This window comes from Drosophila virilis, chromosome X (assembly GCF_030788295.1).
Source record: "Drosophila virilis strain 15010-1051.87 chromosome X, Dvir_AGI_RSII-ME, whole genome shotgun sequence".
NCBI classification, from domain to species: domain Eukaryota; kingdom Metazoa; phylum Arthropoda; class Insecta; order Diptera; family Drosophilidae; genus Drosophila; species Drosophila virilis.
The window spans coordinates 14,069,803-14,086,857 of record NC_091543.1 but is presented as its reverse complement, the minus strand read 5'-3'; the positions used below and the strand labels follow the sequence as shown (position 1 = coordinate 14,086,857).

General features: G+C 43.6%; 5 protein-coding genes across 6 annotated transcripts; 2 read left to right on the top strand and 3 right to left on the bottom strand.

The window, feature by feature from the left end:
• Nucleotides 1-1,019: 1,019 nt before the first annotated feature.
• On the bottom strand, nt 1,020-4,946 carry Tango5 (Transport and Golgi organization 5). 2 transcript variants are annotated; one of them, XM_002059584.4, is made up of 5 exons: nt 4,788-4,946; nt 2,869-3,327; nt 2,505-2,786; nt 2,130-2,436; nt 1,020-2,071 (listed from the first exon to the last, which is right to left on the bottom strand). In XM_002059584.4, exons 2-5 carry the CDS (start codon nt 3,294-3,296, stop codon nt 1,577-1,579), a joined length of 1,512 nt encoding a protein of 503 aa, XP_002059620.1. In that variant the 5' UTR covers nt 3,297-3,327; nt 4,788-4,946; the 3' UTR covers nt 1,020-1,576. The 2 variants fall into 2 exon arrangements, with proteins under 2 accessions (XP_002059620.1, XP_032295507.1); XM_032439616.2 differs by having other exon boundaries at nt 2,869-3,324.
• A 382-nt stretch (nt 4,947-5,328) lies between these two features.
• On the bottom strand, nt 5,329-8,486 carry Atg8a (Autophagy-related 8a). The gene is made up of 3 exons (XM_002059583.4): nt 8,264-8,486; nt 6,084-6,281; nt 5,329-6,013 (listed from the first exon to the last, which is right to left on the bottom strand). The coding sequence occupies exons 1-3, from the start codon at nt 8,351-8,353 to the stop codon at nt 5,942-5,944; spliced, it is 360 nt and encodes a 119-aa protein (XP_002059619.1). The 5' UTR covers nt 8,354-8,486; the 3' UTR covers nt 5,329-5,941.
• Nucleotides 8,487-8,598: 112 nt separating this feature from the next.
• LOC6636087 (large ribosomal subunit protein eL22) lies at nt 8,599-11,119 on the top strand. Its single transcript, XM_002059582.4, has 3 exons — nt 8,599-8,751; nt 8,934-9,554; nt 10,724-11,119. The coding sequence occupies exons 1-3, from the start codon at nt 8,740-8,742 to the stop codon at nt 10,988-10,990; spliced, it is 900 nt and encodes a 299-aa protein (XP_002059618.1). The 5' UTR covers nt 8,599-8,739; the 3' UTR covers nt 10,991-11,119.
• Nucleotides 11,120-12,063: 944 nt separating this feature from the next.
• Nucleotides 12,064-14,473, bottom strand: LOC6636086 (uncharacterized). Its single transcript, XM_002059581.4, has 3 exons — nt 14,306-14,473; nt 13,412-14,180; nt 12,064-13,347 (listed from the first exon to the last, which is right to left on the bottom strand). The coding sequence occupies exons 2-3, from the start codon at nt 14,094-14,096 to the stop codon at nt 12,710-12,712; spliced, it is 1,323 nt and encodes a 440-aa protein (XP_002059617.1). The 5' UTR covers nt 14,097-14,180; nt 14,306-14,473; the 3' UTR covers nt 12,064-12,709.
• A 597-nt stretch (nt 14,474-15,070) lies between these two features.
• On the top strand, nt 15,071-16,996 carry LOC6636085 (endoplasmic reticulum-Golgi intermediate compartment protein 2). Its single transcript, XM_002059580.4, has 3 exons — nt 15,071-15,509; nt 15,592-16,404; nt 16,470-16,996. Exons 1-3 carry the CDS (start codon nt 15,389-15,391, stop codon nt 16,847-16,849), a joined length of 1,314 nt encoding a protein of 437 aa, XP_002059616.2. The 5' UTR covers nt 15,071-15,388; the 3' UTR covers nt 16,850-16,996.
• The last annotated feature ends 59 nt before the right edge of the window (nt 16,997-17,055 follow it).

Sequence of the window (17,055 nt, the reverse complement as noted above, 5' to 3'; positions counted from 1 at the left end):
GACATTGCGCTTCATCCTGTTGCCCAACTTGTTAGTCCTTGTTGTTGTTGCTGTTGTTGTTGCTGCTGCCCTCCCTTGGATGGGTCGACATCATAAACGTAACGACAAGTGCGACGCCAGCGGCGTCTGTAACTGTTAGCCAAAGGCAAATGTCCTTCTCAGCTGGATTTGCCCAGCGTTCAGCTAGCCAAGCCATTTGGCCTAATGAGCCAACGCCGCCGGCATTGTCAACAGCTGGGCTGTAACTGAGCCCGAATCTTGGCCACATAATGAAGACCGTTCAGTGGCATAAATGTGATTAAATCACAAATCAATTAGTTGTTCGATTTCATAAAGTCCTTGGCTGCTGCTTTGATTGCAGCCCAGCACAAATTTTCCCCTTTCATATCAAATGACAGCAGTGCAAAGCTAAACAACTATTTGCAGGCCTATTTCTAACTGAGCTAACATCACCCGTTAATATACCAAATTTCAGATACTGAAAACTTAAATAGTTTCCGAGTTATGATGCGAAATGACCTGGTTTCAGCGGATCTTAAGGGTATTCCACAGCGCACATAAAAGCACTTTGTCTACAATGATATCACAAGTTAATATACCAAATATTAGCTAAATATACCAAACAGATCCTGAGATCTGAGGCCGAACCACTTTGGGATCATCTCTGTAAGCCTAGTCTAAGATACATTCGATTCTCGGATAACTGTATGCTAGCTGGCATGAGAAACTGTGGGTAAACACATTTGTGGTCTTTGGGTCATCCATCATTAGGCCAAAGCAAACAAATGCCCAAAGTTGGGTTCATCAAGCGACAGCGAGATACAGCATGTTTACTTTTCATATATGTAATTCCGTTTATTTTATTTATTTTTTTTTCGTATTTAGATTTTAATTTCAATTTTCTATTTTCTATTTTGTTTTCAATGTCTTTGTTTATCTTGAAGCACAACAATTTGCGTTCGTTATTGCGAAACACACAAAAAGTTGAAATTCGGAATAATTACAAATAAACAAGGGCATTAAAAAGGCAACTGAATGACCAGTTTTTTATTTTTTTTATTATTATTATTATTATTAACATTAAACATGCTTGTTTTAGTTGCCTTTTCACTTGTGTTTTTCTGTTTGTTTTTCGGTTTTTCCTTTTCTATTCTATTCTAGGGTATCTCTACTGCGGTCATTTCGAGTGGCTGCTCTGTCGGCGCCATTGCCATCTCTTTCACTCCTTCACATACATTCGAAATACTTGTACAAAATATCATTTAAAATTTTTTACGGTTCCATTTTGGAATTCCACTTGGCATCTGCCCTCCAATTGCCAGAACAAAGGAAATATGATATTACATTATTTTTTTTTTTTTTTTTAGCACAAGTGAAACCCTGAAAATGCCGCTGGAATTTGACTAACAAAAACAAAAAAAAATTTATATATAATAAAAATCCGACGACTATCGACCAAAAAAAAAAAAAAAAACAAAAAAAAAAAAGGGTAATAGAAGCAATGGAAAAAAAAAACTATTAACAAAGAATTTAGCATGGGTGAGACAACAGCCGTAGGATTTTTGTGGGCAGGCGCCTAATCGCGCAGCGCCTTCGGCTTGTTATGCTTCCTTATGCTAGCGCTGGGCGTGGCAGTCGGCGGCACATGGCGCGGCTTCTTGTGCAGCCGCTTGTGATAGCTCTGGGCCAGGGAGTTGACAATGGACACCACGAAATAGCAGACCATGCCAATGACAAAGGTCTCAAAGATTTTTGATATCAGATTACCCGAATCAGCACCGGCGGCGGCGTTAGCGTTGCGTCCGCGCTGCTGTCGGTGCAGTCGCTGCTTCTGATTCTCGAGGAATGCCTTGAACGGCTGTTGTAGCTTGCGACCAAATATTGGCATCGTGGCAATCAGATCGACGGCCCGCTCGATGAGCGACTCATTGAATGCGATAATCACAAAGATCTTCTGTATGTGCATCTTGATGATGGCCTTGCCGATCAGTGTGGCGCCAAAGAATGTCCAGAATGGCACCAGAAAATGGCCACAAGTGATGCCGGCCAAATCGAACAGCGGATTGGGTATCTGCAAAACAACGAAATGAAGCAACAACAATATCTGTAGAGTAGATGCAGAAACATACGCTCGCACAGGCCAATATGCCAAAGAAGCCAACACGCTCGACGACACGCTCCATGAACAGCTTGCCCTTGTCCATGAGACTGAGGTTCTTCTGGTGACGCTTGGCATTGAGCGCCTCAAAGTCGGCCAGCTCCTCGGCATCGTCCGGATCATAGCCGGACAGACGTGCGGCCTTGGCCATAAAATATGGCGGCAGTTCGCCCAATGCAGTGCCAGCTCCCCAAAGGAACGCCTCCAGGCGCACCTTTGACATGATGGACCAAATATTGGGCATGCGCTTCATATACGGCTCTTCCGGACAAACGATGCTGCCAATTAGAAAGAGCACGCGTTACATTCAAATATATATCCAGCGAGCATTCACAGCAGCACTTACTCGTCGGGATAGGGCGGCTGGGGGAAATCGAGTGAATTGCACTCGTAGGCGGCCAATGTAACGCTGGCTATGTGTGGGCCCAGATAGAGCAGAAATGTGTGCAGCCCAGTGCCCAGGCCGACCGATGAGAGAACGCCCAAACCGAGCCAGTAGACAAAGAACCAGGTATTGCGACGCACCAGCTCAATGAGCAGCTGATGTGGCCCATCTAGTTTGTAAATTATGCTAAATACAATGCCTAATACTATTAAAACGGCCAACAGGCCGCGTTGCTTCAGTAATCTGCAAGTGGCAACAAGTAGAAAGAGAGCGAGCGAGTGAGCAAGAGAGAGATAGAGAGAGAGAGAGAGAAAGGGTCACTCACCTGCTGCTCCAGGTGCGCAGCAGTGCAATCAGTTCGAATGCACAGTATTTGGACGTCTGCATTGGATGACGCCAGAGCACCAGCTGTGCGCGTTCCATGCGCTCTTTGTCTTTTTGCTGTTTATCCTTTTTGCTTAGCTGAGTCTTGTTGCTGCTGCCGCCGCCGCTGTTGGGCTTCGTGTGTGTCGCTGCGAGCGTTTGCATTTTGGCAGCGCTGCTGCTGCTGCTTCTGCTGCTGCTGCTAGTGCTGTTGCTGCTATTACTAACTGTAAGTGAGGTGTTGCTGCTGTTGCTGTTGCCCTTGGCGCTACCATTGGGCGTCTGCTGCTTCTTTTGGCTTTTGTTGCTGTTGCTGTTGCTGTCGTCCTGTTTGCGCTGGCGTGTGCTATTCGCATGGCTGCCTGTGTCCTTTTTGTTGTGTTGTGACATTTAAGCGTTTTTCTGTGGCTTTAAGCAGCTACTAAACGATAAGATAATTAAATGAAAACCAAAAATAAATATAATAACACATGCACAAATTAAGCTACAATTATTTAAAAATGCGACTGTTTGTATTTTAAGTGCTGCCAGACTGTTGATTGCTTTTCAGTTGTAGGGGCGTTGCCATAGAGCTGCTAAGTGTTGATCATTTATGCTGAACTTGTATGACAAGCTTGTCGTATCGTATCTTGTTGATCTTTGCGCAGCAGCGCATTATTTATTAATTTAATAAATTAATTGAACAAATTTGATCTTATGTTTTTACACAGAACAACGAGCTATGATTGCACTTGTTAAATGTGCATAAATATAAGATAACATGAGAGCATTCAATATTCGTTTTGACACACATACATATGTACATAAGTAGCGTTTCTTTTTTCTTGACCTTTTGTTTCGAAATAGCCGCAACAGCAACCATGTCGCTAGTTCTATCTGGTGTTTTATCTGGTGCTACAAAATGTTCTGTTAGTTGGCAACGCAACAACTAAAAATACGTGTGTGTATGAGTTTAGTGCGCGCGGGAAAAGCACAACAACAATGGATTATCATACGATACTTGAGCACCAATAAAATGAATCCACATAGTTCCCAGCAAAAACGGAGCACACACACACACGCGCGCGTACGTTTAAGCATATAGGTGTGTGTTTGGGTTCTGTAAAGCGTGGCAGTAGCAACAACAACAACAACAACAACGAAATGCTGATCAGCAGCAAAGAGTGGACATTAACACACTTAATTCTGCTCGTCATAACGTGATACGCACACACACAGACCCAAGTTTGCTTGTGCGTATACAATAGGCGTGTGGTAGTAGTAGTAGTAGTAGCTGCTGCTTAATCAGCTGTTTGTCTGGGTTTTGTTGTTGCTCGCCGTACAACACGCCATACAACACGTACATACATACGTGCACATAATGTATGTATGTTAATTGAATAAAAATGCTGTGTGGCCAAAGTGTGAAAGCTTCCTTGACATGCAGCAGTTACCGCTGCTGCAGTTGTGCCGTTAATCGCTGTTAGGTTTTGCCCTTTTTTTTCTTTTTTTTTAGGGTGGCAAATGGCGCAGAGTCGTCTGGGCATTGGACAACGAAACCAATAACGATAACAACAGCAACAAAGAGCCAGGTCAACGACAAAGAATAAATGCGTCACGAAACAGCACTAAACAAAAATCAATTGCACTCGCTGCAGCCGTTTGCCATGACAACAACAATACTGCTACTACTAATAATAATAATACTGTATAAAACTGCGCTATTTTTCATTCGTTTGAAGCTGTACTTGACAGCAACAGCAACAACAACAAGAAAACATTAAAAAAACAAACAATTCTGCACTCAGGCCGCAACGGCGCCTGTTTTGTAACGAGCCGTCGTCGCCTTGTAAACTGGAAGACATCGTTTTTTACTGTTTTTATTTTTATTTTTTATTTTACCTGATTTGTGTTTTATTTTCGTATTGCAAATACGCGAACCCCTATTGTTTGGTCAGCAACTCGTTTGCACTGGTGCCGTTGATTCGTTTCACATAAAAACAATAACTTAATTATGAATAAATGTGCAAAGCCTGCCCACCTATTGCCCGCATCAAAAAAAACACACGTCTAAACTCCGGCTAAACAACAGTCTATGTTAATGTTAAACTCAAAATGGTGCTGCTATTGCAAATACAGACGTTATGCTAAAATCAACTGTTACACTCTAACATAACATGTTATGTACATAAGACTGCTTACAAACGATAATTCAAAAGGCAGCGCTGCTAACTCATTTTGGCTGCCAATATGTTATCGATTTTGAAAATTAACATTTATCGAAATCAACACTTGAACTTGGCTTAAGCAAAAAGATGAGATTTGAATGTTTTTTATATGACCTTAACTGGAAAACCTGTGTTACCTTTTAGCCGATAAAAACAAATAACAGCTGATGTAACTGGCAAATTGTGTTGTTTCTTTCTTTTTAAGACAAGCCAAATTTTCTATATTTTTTTTTGTTTTTATTTATTTAATTAATAGTAGATTAATTACTGTACGCTTAACCAAGAGAGTCCTATTCGTAACCATACACACTAAATATGCACAAAATTTTGTTGTATTATTATTACACAAAAGAAAGAAAAAAAAAATCAGAAAAGAAGGTAAAGTACCTTACAAAATGATATAAATTGCACGGTACACAAGTAAAGCAGGAAGTTAAACTGAACAAAACGGTGCCAAGTGAAAATTGTTAAAGCATAGGTAATTTGAAATACTAGCGCGTATAGAAAATGTTTTATATAAAATAATTTTCACATAACATTTGTTTTTGTCTTATAATTCTTTTTTTGTTTTCATTTTTTAAGATCTTTTTAAGTTGTTTTTGTTTGTTTTGTTTTTGTTTTTGTTGTTTTTTTTTTTTTTGTTTTTCAATATTTTACCGCCTTAGACCTGCACAATTTGTTTAGCTATCTTTTTTTGTGTGTTTTTTCGCGTTTTGTTTTTCAATTGCATGCTAAACGTAAAATATATGTATATATATATAATTTTCTGTATAGGTGTTGTTGCATGGGTTCAAGACGCCTGCTACTTTGGAGAGATGCAGTCGGTATTTATTTGTCCATGCCATAGACATTCTCATCGGAGTAGGCTATGTACAGGAAATAATCCTCCTCGTGATGTTCCTGAGCCAGAAAAAAGAGAACGGAGACGATTAAAGGGAGACTTAAGCTTGAGGGAAACGACGGCACTTACCTGGTACAATGAGCCCATTGTTGCAGATGTTGGAGGAATGACATTGTTGACGAAGAAGAAGAGTGCATCCTCGGGACGCAGGTGGATGCGTTTGCGTATGAGGAAATAGAACTGGCCGACAGTCAAATCAGATGGCACCAGATACTTCTTTTTGTCCAAATCGCCAATGCGCGCCTTTGGTGCCTTCTCAACAATCACCTGTGCAAAACGAGAGAGATGGATTAGTGACATATGCCAAAAAGAAAACCTAGCACATAGTTTTATTATCTTTTTCGCGTAAGTTGGCATGAAGCTATCGATAATTTGCTATTAACTTTTATAAACAGGCAGGCAGTCATCGGGTCGGGATAGTTGTCGACAGTTTTAAAATGAGAAACAAATCTAGAAACCTCTAATCTTCGAGACTGAGCCTGCAGAAACAGGCTCACAATCGACTCGACTGTTGACGCTGACCAAGAATATATATAAATATATACATCAGGAGGTTGGAACTGCCTCCTTCTAGCAAAAAGCAATATTGCATTTTAGACTAAGGGAGCAGGAGATGGACATAAAACGGCATGAAAACAAAATCAACTGCGTCTTCCAAAACGCGACTACGTGACGACACACCGATAAATCAAGCAACACGTATAGATACACATATGGATGTTTGTTTGTGTGTGTGTGTGTGTGTGTGTGGGTGCACACTCATGCTCAAATATTTACTGTAGCTGTAATTGCATTTTTGTGTGTAGCAAGGCGAATACGAAACAAGGCGAAACAATATATAACAATTTGATAATAGCAAATGTTAGAAATAGCTGTTAGCCGTGAATGTTCTTTAACATTGCTGTTAACTGAAGCTATGCAATGTGGCCGAAAGAAGCTGTGGTGGGGTGTGGTGTCACTGGCCGCGCTCAAGGTGAAGGTGGACTATTGTATGAATGTATGTATATAATTAAAGTATATACATATATATATATATATATATATATATATATGGACATAATTAGACAGCGACCAGCTGGCCTTGCCTGCATTTGGTTTGTCGTCAGCTGTTATGTGATTTGTGTTGTGCTGCTTGCCAAAATACAAAATTGTGTGAACACACAGAACAAGCAAAGCGTTCAAATTGTTGAATAATAATAAATACAGAACGCGATATAAGAATACTTAAAATGTGTAGGGTGTGGCGGGGAGGCGGAAAAGGTGCATATAAACAGGCATCGGCAGCCTGTAAACTTGCAGGTAAGGAAAATAGGTTGCTGATAACGTGAGAGGGGGAGGGCAAGAGTGTGAGCTTTCGTGTGTGTGTGTGTTTACGCGCAGCAACAACGACTGCATGTGGTGAAATAGGCAAAAGAGAAAAAAAACAAAAAACAAAGAGAACAAATCAGTATGACTAATTGTGGACTCAATGCAAACGGAAAAACAAAATAAGAATTTTTGAAATTAGTCAAAAATCACGGACTTCGTGTTTGTGTGTGCGAACGAACGGCTGAGTTTTGTTTTTACTTTTTTTTTTATGCGCAGTTTTGAAGCTGTGGCTGGCATGCGTTTTTGCAAGTCAACAAACAAAAAATGTTTTTGATATAAAATCAAAAAAACAACTGGTTGACCGTGTGCTTTGATGGGGGGGGGGGACACTGACGCAGTGTCCGTGTGTGTGTGTGTTGAAGAGGGGGGGAGAGACAACACCAGCCAAATGAAAAACAACAACAGCACAACAGCTGAGCAAGCGAGTCAGCTAGCAGCTCGCTCTCTCACACACACGCACACAAACTGAACAAAGCCCGTTGTTGCGTGTGTGTGTGTGTGTGTGTGTATGTGCGTCAATTTGTTTGATTTTCACTCGAGATTTAGCAAGTGTTCACTTTGACGAGTGTATTTTATTTTCATGTAGCATATGCGAACAGCTGTAGTTGGCCATTAAAGGTACAGAAATGGTCATTAAAATGTTAACAATTACTTCTAGAGCCAATTTGCGCATTATTGATTTTCCCCGCAGTGTGTGTGTGTGTGTGTGCATGTGTGTATGTTGTGTAGTAATAGCAACAACACACTACTAAATAGAACGACGCAAAACAATCGCATACATACAAACAACTCAAACACACACACGCACACAGAACATATACAGTATAGAATACGCATACATATATAGAAATAAACTAAATACAAAAAAAATATGTACTTACGGGCACACGGTCCGGATATTTACGGCGGATCTTGTCCCCCTCGGCGCGACGCTTCTCAAATGCATGCTCCTCTTTATATTGGAACTTCATGATTGTACTTGTTAAATAATTGTATAAGAAACGCAGTTTTCACTTTACTCTTTTAACCAACAACAAAAAAAAACTAGCTATCGTTTTCGTTTGTGGTTCACTTATGCTGGCTGCTCACTTCAGTATGACCAATCTAAATGCAATCAAGAAGACCAAAAATCGTGAAATGCTAAAATTAGCGTTCAGTGTGACTGTATACTTTTAGTGTCAAAATACCATAAAATACTACAAAAATACCAACATTTTTCATTGACCAGTGCTGTATAACCAAATATAAAAAATAGTGTTTACAAACACTGAAAACAATCAACAATCGGTGAAAAATCGATGACTTTTGTACATCTCTAGGTTTTGGTTCTTTTCCTCCGTGGTTTTCGAGTAATAGGATGGCTCCAACTGTAAGTGCTCAACTAAAATCATAAAAATGTTGCGCCATCACACTCAAATAATGGAAATAAAATACAAAATATTGAAGCGAGCGCTGTTTCGCGTGCATACACATCAAGATTTGTGCTAAAAGTCGTGATGGCGTAAATAACTTATGTAAACTTTATCTAAGCTTCGCATTTAATGTTTACAGGCCAAGACCAACAAGGGTGATACCAAGGCTGCTAAGCCAGCCGAAAAGAAGGCTGCGCCAGCCGCGGCTAAGGGCAAGGTGGAGAAGCCCAAAGCTGCTGAGGCCGCCAAGCCTGCAGCTGCTGCCGCCAAGAACGTAAAGAAGGCGCCGGAAGCCGCTAAGGACGTTAAGGCCGCCGCCGCAGCCAAGCCCGCTGCTGCTGCTAAGCCAGCTGCTGCCAAGCCCGCCGCTGCTAAGGATGCCGCCAAGAAGGCACCAGCAGCTGCTGCTGCCGCGCCCAAGAAGGACGCCAAGGCAGCACCTGCTGCTACCAAGAAGGCAGCTACCACTGCCGCCGCTGCGCCCCCAGCTAAGAAGGCAGCTCCTGCTGCCGCCAAGGCTGCACCAGCTGCTGCTGCTGCTGCCGCTGCCGTTCCAGCTGCGGCTGCTGCCAAGCCCGCTGCTAAGCCGGCTGTGGCCAAGCCCAAACTGAAGCCTGCCACACCAGCGGCAGTGCCCAGCAAGGTTGTTAAGAAGAATGTGCTGCGCGGCAAGGGCCAGAAGAAGAAGAAGGTCTCGTTGCGTTTCACCATCGACTGCACCAACATTGCTGAAGATAACATTATGGATGTTGCAGATTTCGTAAGTACCATCACTTCCGCGATCGAATGTTTCTAACCCAAAACAACAACATGCTTCACGCATCACCAGAAGCAGAGCATACAACATAACCTCAATGACAATGGGCAACAGTGACGTCAGAGCGTCTATGATACCACACCAAGCTTTTCATTGCCGCAAACAGCCAGAGGCTCTGGATAAAAAGTTGTGGTTATATCAAAGTATTTCAATAGCGATTAAACTGAACGTTGTCAAACACTTAAGTCTGCACGTGCGGTTAACAACTGCTGGAACACTGGAAATCAAACATGTCTCTGCACGTCACTGTGGCCATTTGTCATGCTGCTTGCTCTACCAAATCAAACTATCGATATACATATTTTTATCGATTGTCCAAATGATGGCTTTGCCATATCATTTCATATATATATACATTTTTTTTTTTTGTCAAAACCTTTTTTGTCGCGCTTCACGCGCGCTGCTGACAAAGGGGCTCTGGACACTGCACAACGGGGTAGCCACTGATCGCCAGTACCGGGTCTGGCCAGTTGGTGCAACCGTCTGTGAACAGCGTCAAGTCGTGCTATGTGTACCGCCACGTGGTGGGCCCTGGGTTGTACGTGTCACATCCGTGTCGCGTCGAGCCAAAATTCATAGTGCGCCCTGCTACAGGCGTGTACAATTCTTACTCTGTCACGCTGCAGGTTTCTCCACGAAGCAAACAAACAAAAACTTACAAGCCAATTCGAAGGGGAAACCTTTTGTTGTCTATGCTAATATAGCAGGGCGCCAGCCCCAAAACTACTTACCCCTCAATAACCCAGTTCGCAATGTTGTTGTCGACGCGCCGCTACTACGGAACAGGTAATACTACAGCTGTAAGCCATACACGCATCCATCTAAATATTTATGTTTATATATTGTTATTATAGCCACGCCGATTTGCCGTCAGAGAGTGAAGGCCTTTTGGCCGTGTCGCTCTGATGGCAGTGTACTCAGTGGCATATTAAAAAATTGGTCACTCTTCTTTATTTGGGCCTTTTGTTCACAATTCCATTTGACTTTTGGCCTTAACAAAGACAGAGACAGCACTACACTGTGCATAGATATATATATATATATATATCTATATATATACATGCTGCATTGACGTACTCTTCTAATTGATGAAATGTCTTTTGGCTTCGCAGGAGAAATACGTGAAGGCTCGCCTTAAGGTCAACGGCAAGGTGAACAATCTGGGCAACAATGTCACCTTTGAGCGCTCCAAGATGAAGCTCCATGTCAGCTCCGATGTGCACTTCTCGAAGGCCTACCTCAAGTACTTGACCAAGAAGTACCTGAAGAAGAACAGCCTGCGCGATTGGATCCGTGTGGTTGCCAACGAGAAGGACTCGTACGAGCTGCGCTACTTCAGAATTAGCTCCAACGATGACGAGGATGATGACGCGGAGTAAAGATCTATCAAAACTAAATGATAAAACCATCAAATTTTGTACAAGCTCTGTTTTTTTAAACGAAGACAAACACATGGTTTACCTTTAAAGAAAAAATAATAATAAAGTTGTATAAACTTTAACGAAAAACGATTTTTCCTATATTCGACGGGGGCTTTGCCAGAAAACAACCATTTTGTAAACTCCACTTGTAAATCCTCTTCCTTTATACATTCATATTTATCGCTAACTGCTGAGAAAGAATCCCACTTGGAGGCAGAAATGTTGTCCCAACCAGGTTTTGAACTTTCTCTCTCTCTCTGATTTCTCTTCAAATTAGTTCTAGTCTAACGAAGAGGATTATATGGATTTACTGAATCTCAATCTCTGTCCAGGAGTAGCCCATTTTGGCTTTGAGATGGCATTTTCAGTCTTCTAAAAATATAAGTTTTCAACGAGTATCCGGTTGCACATCCTTGCCTAGTGTACGGATGTGGCATTGTCCTGGCCGAGAGCCAAAGTGTGCCAGTCGAGACTGGCCGACTACGAGATGCTCTGAACCAAGCGAAATTGGGAGTTATTCAAAAAGGCCATAACAGAGTATATACTATATTTCGAATTGAATATCTCTAGCTAGCCGGACAGTCAGATGGGCAGCTAGTTCGGCTCGGGGGATCCAGATTTATAGCTTATAACCATATCCCATGCCTATGTTGAGCACAATTTGAGCAATTGCACTTGCGCTTGGCTCGTGATTAGATAACTACGCTATTATTAATATGTATTTTTGTGCCAGTTGATTGCAATGCACAGATTCTCGGAAGCTCGGCTCGCAGCTGGGGGAAAAACCCCGACGCTGGCCAATTAATTGGTTAAATATCGCTTTGTGCCTGCTGTTGATCCAAATAGCTGCCACAGCATGAAAGAGGGCCCTAACTCAGTTGGGCCTTGGCAAGCGGCAGCTTTTGCTAATCAAGTGAAAGTTTTGCTGGGTGCAGAGTAGGAGAGATCTTGCTGGATCGGCTAGGCCCGATAATTGATGAATCATTGTCGTTGCTGCTACGGCAGAAAAAGACCAGCCAAGGAGCTTGAAGTGCGGCGTGATGTTAAAGCTTTTATTGAATCAATTGACAAAAAGAAAAATAAAAATGAAAAAAAAGAAATAGAAAACAAACAATTATTTAAACAAAACGAGACAATAATCAACAAACAAGAGGCAAATGCAAAAAGCGCCTACAAATATATATTGCAACTGATTTGAAGCATCTTTATAATACTTAGGCAACAATTGCTATGCATCTTTATATACGTTATACACTGAGAGATGTCTTTTAAAAAGTGCTCGAGCGGAGGGGGGGAAGGTGCATTAGTTCCCTTTAAAAGGGTCTACATTCGAATGTTCGCGGCTTTTCTATACTAGAAGCAATTACATTTAACATTTTTACGAGATTCACAGTTTTGATATATCCCAGCTATGACGGGATTAGTAGCTGCCTCATCATAATCGAGAGCACACTTGAGGCAAAGTTATCTACAAATTAGAAATAACAATTTAGGAATACTCTACGGACAAATACTAGTTAACAATGCATAATTTTCAAATAGGAAAAAATGAATAATACAAAAATACGCTGCAGTGCGAGCTTGTTGGGGGCGTTGCTTGGGCTTTGATTATTTTTGCTGTGTGGCATGGCGCGAGTAAATGGTGCAAAGCAATAATTGGAAACATTCGCGACGTTTCTAGTTGCCGGCGGCAGCCACAAAGCGCAACAGCAGACCACCCAAGAGGGCGGCCAGCAGGGGCCAGGCGGCCTGCAGCTGATTGCCAGCGCTGGTATTGGAGCGCACGGCTGCCTGGTCTGGTGCCAGCATGGCTGGTGGCGCCTGGCTGGTGGCCATGGGCGGTGCCATAGGTGCCAATGGTACGGGCTCAGCGCCGGGTGCGGCAGCTGGCGGCGGTGGAGCCGGATAACAAGCAATTTTCTCCACTTCAATCATTTTGCTGCTGTCGGCCGGATCCGTTTCGTTGACCTTATGCGGAACGCATATAATATTGCCCGGTGCAGCTGGTGCTGCTGCTGCTGCTCCAGACGCATCGGTGCCATTGGCCATGGTCATGTTGACGCCTTCGGGCGAAAATGGTGCCAGCTGTGCGGGCGCAGCATCGGCAGCCATTTGGGTGCCATTGACTGGAGCTGCATTGATGATAGTGGTGCCATCGCTGGCATTCACCGGCACACCATTGTTGATAATAATGATGCGATCCTGTCCACCAGCTGCAGCTGGTGCAGCAGCCGCTGGCTGCGAGGAGCCGCCCGAGGGTGTCAGCGCATGACCAAGTAAAGCGCCGCCAAGGCCACCTGCGATCAGTCCGGTGCCTAGATGAAATATTTGGCATTACTTGCTGTACAAACAAACAATAGATATATTCAATTGGCTCACCGAAGCCCAGGCCGGAGGAAGATTGTTGCGGCGGCTGGGCGTAGTAGGTGGCGCCCGGCGGTAGAGCTGAGCCGGCCTGATAGTATGTGGCGCCTGGTGGCGGTGCTGCAGCCGGATGATAGCCGCCCTGTCCTGGATAATAGCTGCCACCCGGTTGATAGCCGCCTCCAGGCATATAATTGCCAGCTGGATTATAAGCGCCAGCGGGTTGAGCGCCAGCATATTGTTGTCCATGATTCTGGGTGGCTGTTATCGGCTGGTGTACATTTGCGCCGGGTGCGGCGCCATAGTTGGGTGCATGATAGGCCGGTGGAGGCTCATGCATGTTGGTATGACTGCCACCAGCCGGATTTGAGGCGGAGTAGGCGGGCGGTGGGCCCTGCGGTACATTCCAGCCAGCGGCGGGCGGGCTATTGGCCGGATTACCGGCCGGATTATTGGCCGGACGATTCGGTTGCGAGTTGTAATTGGGATAGCTCAATTTGGCCACATCCGCGTGGGAGTTGCTGCCTCCATTGTTGTTGGTGTTGTAGCTGGGCTGAGTCACATGGCCCGAGTTGCTGCTGGATGAGCTTTTGCGCTGGTTGCTGCCTTGATTACGGCGGGCATCCACAAACCCATCATGCGTCAGCAGAAGCGCAAATACGGTGACGGCAGCAATTGCGCACTTTGCACCAAAAGCCATCGTCACACAGTCGCAGTTTAACGATTTTCTATATATAGTACATATACTATATAGTATATAGTCGGTGTTTGGCTGGCGGCGAAGCTGGCAACGAGAGTAGCATATAAATTGTTCAAATTAGTTATTTATTTAGTTGGCGACAGCAAATCATGCGCTCAAAAATTTCTCAACGTTAACGATAAAATTCAATATATGTGCATGCTAATTACCAAAACTTGTTTTGCTCGCCCAGTTGCGGTTGTTGTTGTTGTTGTTGCTGCTGCTGCTGCTTTATGCTTTTGTTTATGCACAAATTGTTTTGCGAAACGAGCACCACGACCGTCAAGCTTGGTTTGCAAATGCTGCGAAACTCTCAACTTGAAACTGGCTGATCAACAGTGTTATTCAATTTATCGATTCGATACTATACATTTGCTGTTGGCGTTGCCAACTGTTTGCGGCATGGCGCCAAAGGTGCGCAGGTCAAGGGAACCGTGTTATCGATATATTCATAACGTTCACTTGTGTTAAACAATTTGAAATTTAGTTTGTATTAAAACAATTATTATTAACACAAATTTTCATATTTAATGTAAAGCACTTGTCTACTTGCAAAAACAAATCGTATTTTTATAAATATCTTTCAAAGATAACTTTTTAATTCATTCATTTATATTCATTTATTTCTCATATCTTGTTGGAAAAAACATAGCTTCCAGTTTGAATTCGACAATTATTTATTATTATTTGTGAAGTAAGGAAAATTGGATTTTTCGTAGTTTAATTATGAAGAACAAAGAAGAGTGCAATCTTGATTCATTCTAGTTAAATTTAGTTGCAAATAATTGAATAAAAACGTTTTTAAGACAACTAAATTACATGCCACATATACCATAATTTTTATTTTCCCCAAGAATAGTTGGCAACGCCAGCAGCTGCCATATGCACAACGATAACACATCGAGAAAAAATGAAACATCGTCTATCGATATATCGCTAGAATATCAACAATCTAGCCGGCAACGGTATTAACTTTGCCACACATATTAATATTTAGCCGTAAAGTGCATTTATTTATTAACGATTGCAATCAAATTAGTAGCTGTTGCCAATTGCGCATTAGCTTTAATTGAAACGAAGTGAAAACGTACGCTGCACGCAAGGGGACTGGCTAGGGGGCAGGTCCGCCAGCAACGTGGGAGTACGTGGCAATGACGATGATGTCGCCGTTAATGGGCAACAATTAATAATTCTTAGCTAATTTACACTAATTATAAACTGCACTGTATCGAATTTAATTGCCACTGGGAGCAATGACTGCCACGTTACGTTACCGCGGCGACAAAAGCAATTTGCTGGAGTTTGCCAAGAATCTCGATGCCTTCAAAAAGGTGCCTGAGAAGTATACGGAGACCACGGAGATCGGCGGCACACGTGAGCATCCATTTTTTGCAGTTATCTCCCTCCCTCTCTCTCTTTCTCTGTCAATGTTAACCTAATCGCATTTCCTACATAGTCTCGCTGCTGAGCCGGCTGCTGATCGTGTATCTTGTTTATACGGAGCTGCGTTATTATTGGAACGAGACGGAAATCATTTATCAATTTGAGCCGGACATGGCGCTGGATGAGCAGGTGCAGATGCATCTGGATATAACGGTGGCCATGCCCTGCGCCTCGCTGTCCGGCGTTGATCTGATGGATGAGACGCAGCAGGATGTTTTTGCGTATGGCACACTGCAACGCGAGGGCGTCTGGTGGCAAATGTCGGATGCGGATCGCCGTCACTTTAAGTCCATGCAGATGACCAATCACTATCTGCGCGAAGAATATCATTCTGTGGCGGACATACTCTTCAAGGATATACTGCGCGAACGAACACCCACAAAGGAGAGCGAAACGCATGCTGCGACTGCTGCAGCTGCTGCTGCTGCACCGCCGCCGCCGGGTGCACTGCAGCAGCCACAACAATTGGCACAGCTGGAGTCCAAATACGATGCATGTCGGCTGCACGGCACGCTAGGCATTAATAAGGTCGCCGGCGTTCTCCATTTGGTGGGCGGCGCACAGCCCGTAGTTGGCATGTTCGAGGATCACTGGATGATTGAGTTTCGCCGAATGCCGGCCAACTTTACGCATCGCATCAACCGTCTGAGCTTTGGCCAGTATTCGCGTCGCATTGTACAGCCGCTGGAGGGTGATGAGACCATAATACACGAGGAATCGACCACGGTGCAATACTTCCTCAAGGTGGTGCCGACGGAGATCCAGCATACGTTTAGCACAATAAGCACATTCCAATATGCCGTCACCGAGAACGTGCGTAAGCTAGGCAAGTTCCAGCTGCTGCAGCTGCGCTTTGACTCTTACTTAACAGAACTTTTCTATGTCCTACAGATTCGGAGCGCAATTCGTACGGCTCACCGGGCATTTACTTCAAATACGATTGGTCCGCTTTGAAGATTGTTGTCAGCCACGATCGCGACTATTTGCTAACCTTTGTCATACGGCTCTGTTCGATTATATCGGGCATTATTGTTATATCCGGTGCTGTGAATGCGCTGCTGTTGGGCCTACAGCGTCGCCTGCTGCGCATCTTTGCGCCGCAGCTCTACCAGCGGCTGCCCGGTGCGCCGCCCACAGTTAGCGTGGCCAGTGTACCGGCAACGGCGGCGCCCACGGCGCCGGTTAACGAGCTGCTCAGCACCGCCAATCTGATGGCCAATGTGGATATTTCCGCTTATCTGGCAACGGCGGCGCCCAAGTCTGGTATCTAGCGCTGGCCTCGGGCCACAACAGGCCAAACCTAATCTCCGTTCAATAAATTTCACAATTCTTTTTTATTATAATGCTATAAATTAAATTTATCCATTTGCTGTTTAAACATAATTAATAATATTAAGCCAAAAAAAAAAAAAAAACAACACACACACGCAAATATGCAAAGACCTGTACATACAAAATATACATAAATGTTACATAT

Excerpts from the sequence above, each read along its gene's own strand:
- Tango5 (XM_002059584.4), bottom strand. The coding sequence starts at position 3,296 with ATGTCACAACACAACAAAAAGGACACAGGCAGCCATGCGAATAGCACA. Across the intron at positions 2,787-2,868 it reads CTGCGCACCTGGAGCAGCAG|ATTACTGAAGCAACGCGGCC; the intron begins GTGAGTGACCCT and ends TGCCACTTGCAG. Across the intron at positions 2,072-2,129 it reads GCATATTGGCCTGTGCGAGC|ATACCCAATCCGCTGTTCGA; the intron begins GTATGTTTCTGC and ends GTTGTTTTGCAG.
- Atg8a (XM_002059583.4), bottom strand. The coding sequence starts at position 8,353 with ATGAAGTTCCAATATAAAGAGGAGCATGCATTTGAGAAGCGTCGCGCC. Across the intron at positions 6,282-8,263 it reads AATATCCGGACCGTGTGCCC|GTGATTGTTGAGAAGGCACC; the intron begins GTAAGTACATAT and ends CGTTTTGCACAG. Across the intron at positions 6,014-6,083 it reads CAATGGGCTCATTGTACCAG|GAACATCACGAGGAGGATTA; the intron begins GTAAGTGCCGTC and ends TTTCTGGCTCAG.
- LOC6636087 (XM_002059582.4), top strand. Across the intron at positions 9,555-10,723 it reads TTATGGATGTTGCAGATTTC|GAGAAATACGTGAAGGCTCG; the intron begins GTAAGTACCATC and ends TTGGCTTCGCAG.
- LOC6636086 (XM_002059581.4), bottom strand. The coding sequence starts at position 14,096 with ATGGCTTTTGGTGCAAAGTGCGCAATTGCTGCCGTCACCGTATTTGCG. Across the intron at positions 13,348-13,411 it reads TTCCTCCGGCCTGGGCTTCG|GCACCGGACTGATCGCAGGT; the intron begins GTGAGCCAATTG and ends TATTTCATCTAG.
- LOC6636085 (XM_002059580.4), top strand. The coding sequence starts at position 15,389 with ATGACTGCCACGTTACGTTACCGCGGCGACAAAAGCAATTTGCTGGAG. Across the intron at positions 15,510-15,591 it reads CACGGAGATCGGCGGCACAC|TCTCGCTGCTGAGCCGGCTG; the intron begins GTGAGCATCCAT and ends TTTCCTACATAG. Across the intron at positions 16,405-16,469 it reads CGAGAACGTGCGTAAGCTAG|ATTCGGAGCGCAATTCGTAC; the intron begins GCAAGTTCCAGC and ends TATGTCCTACAG.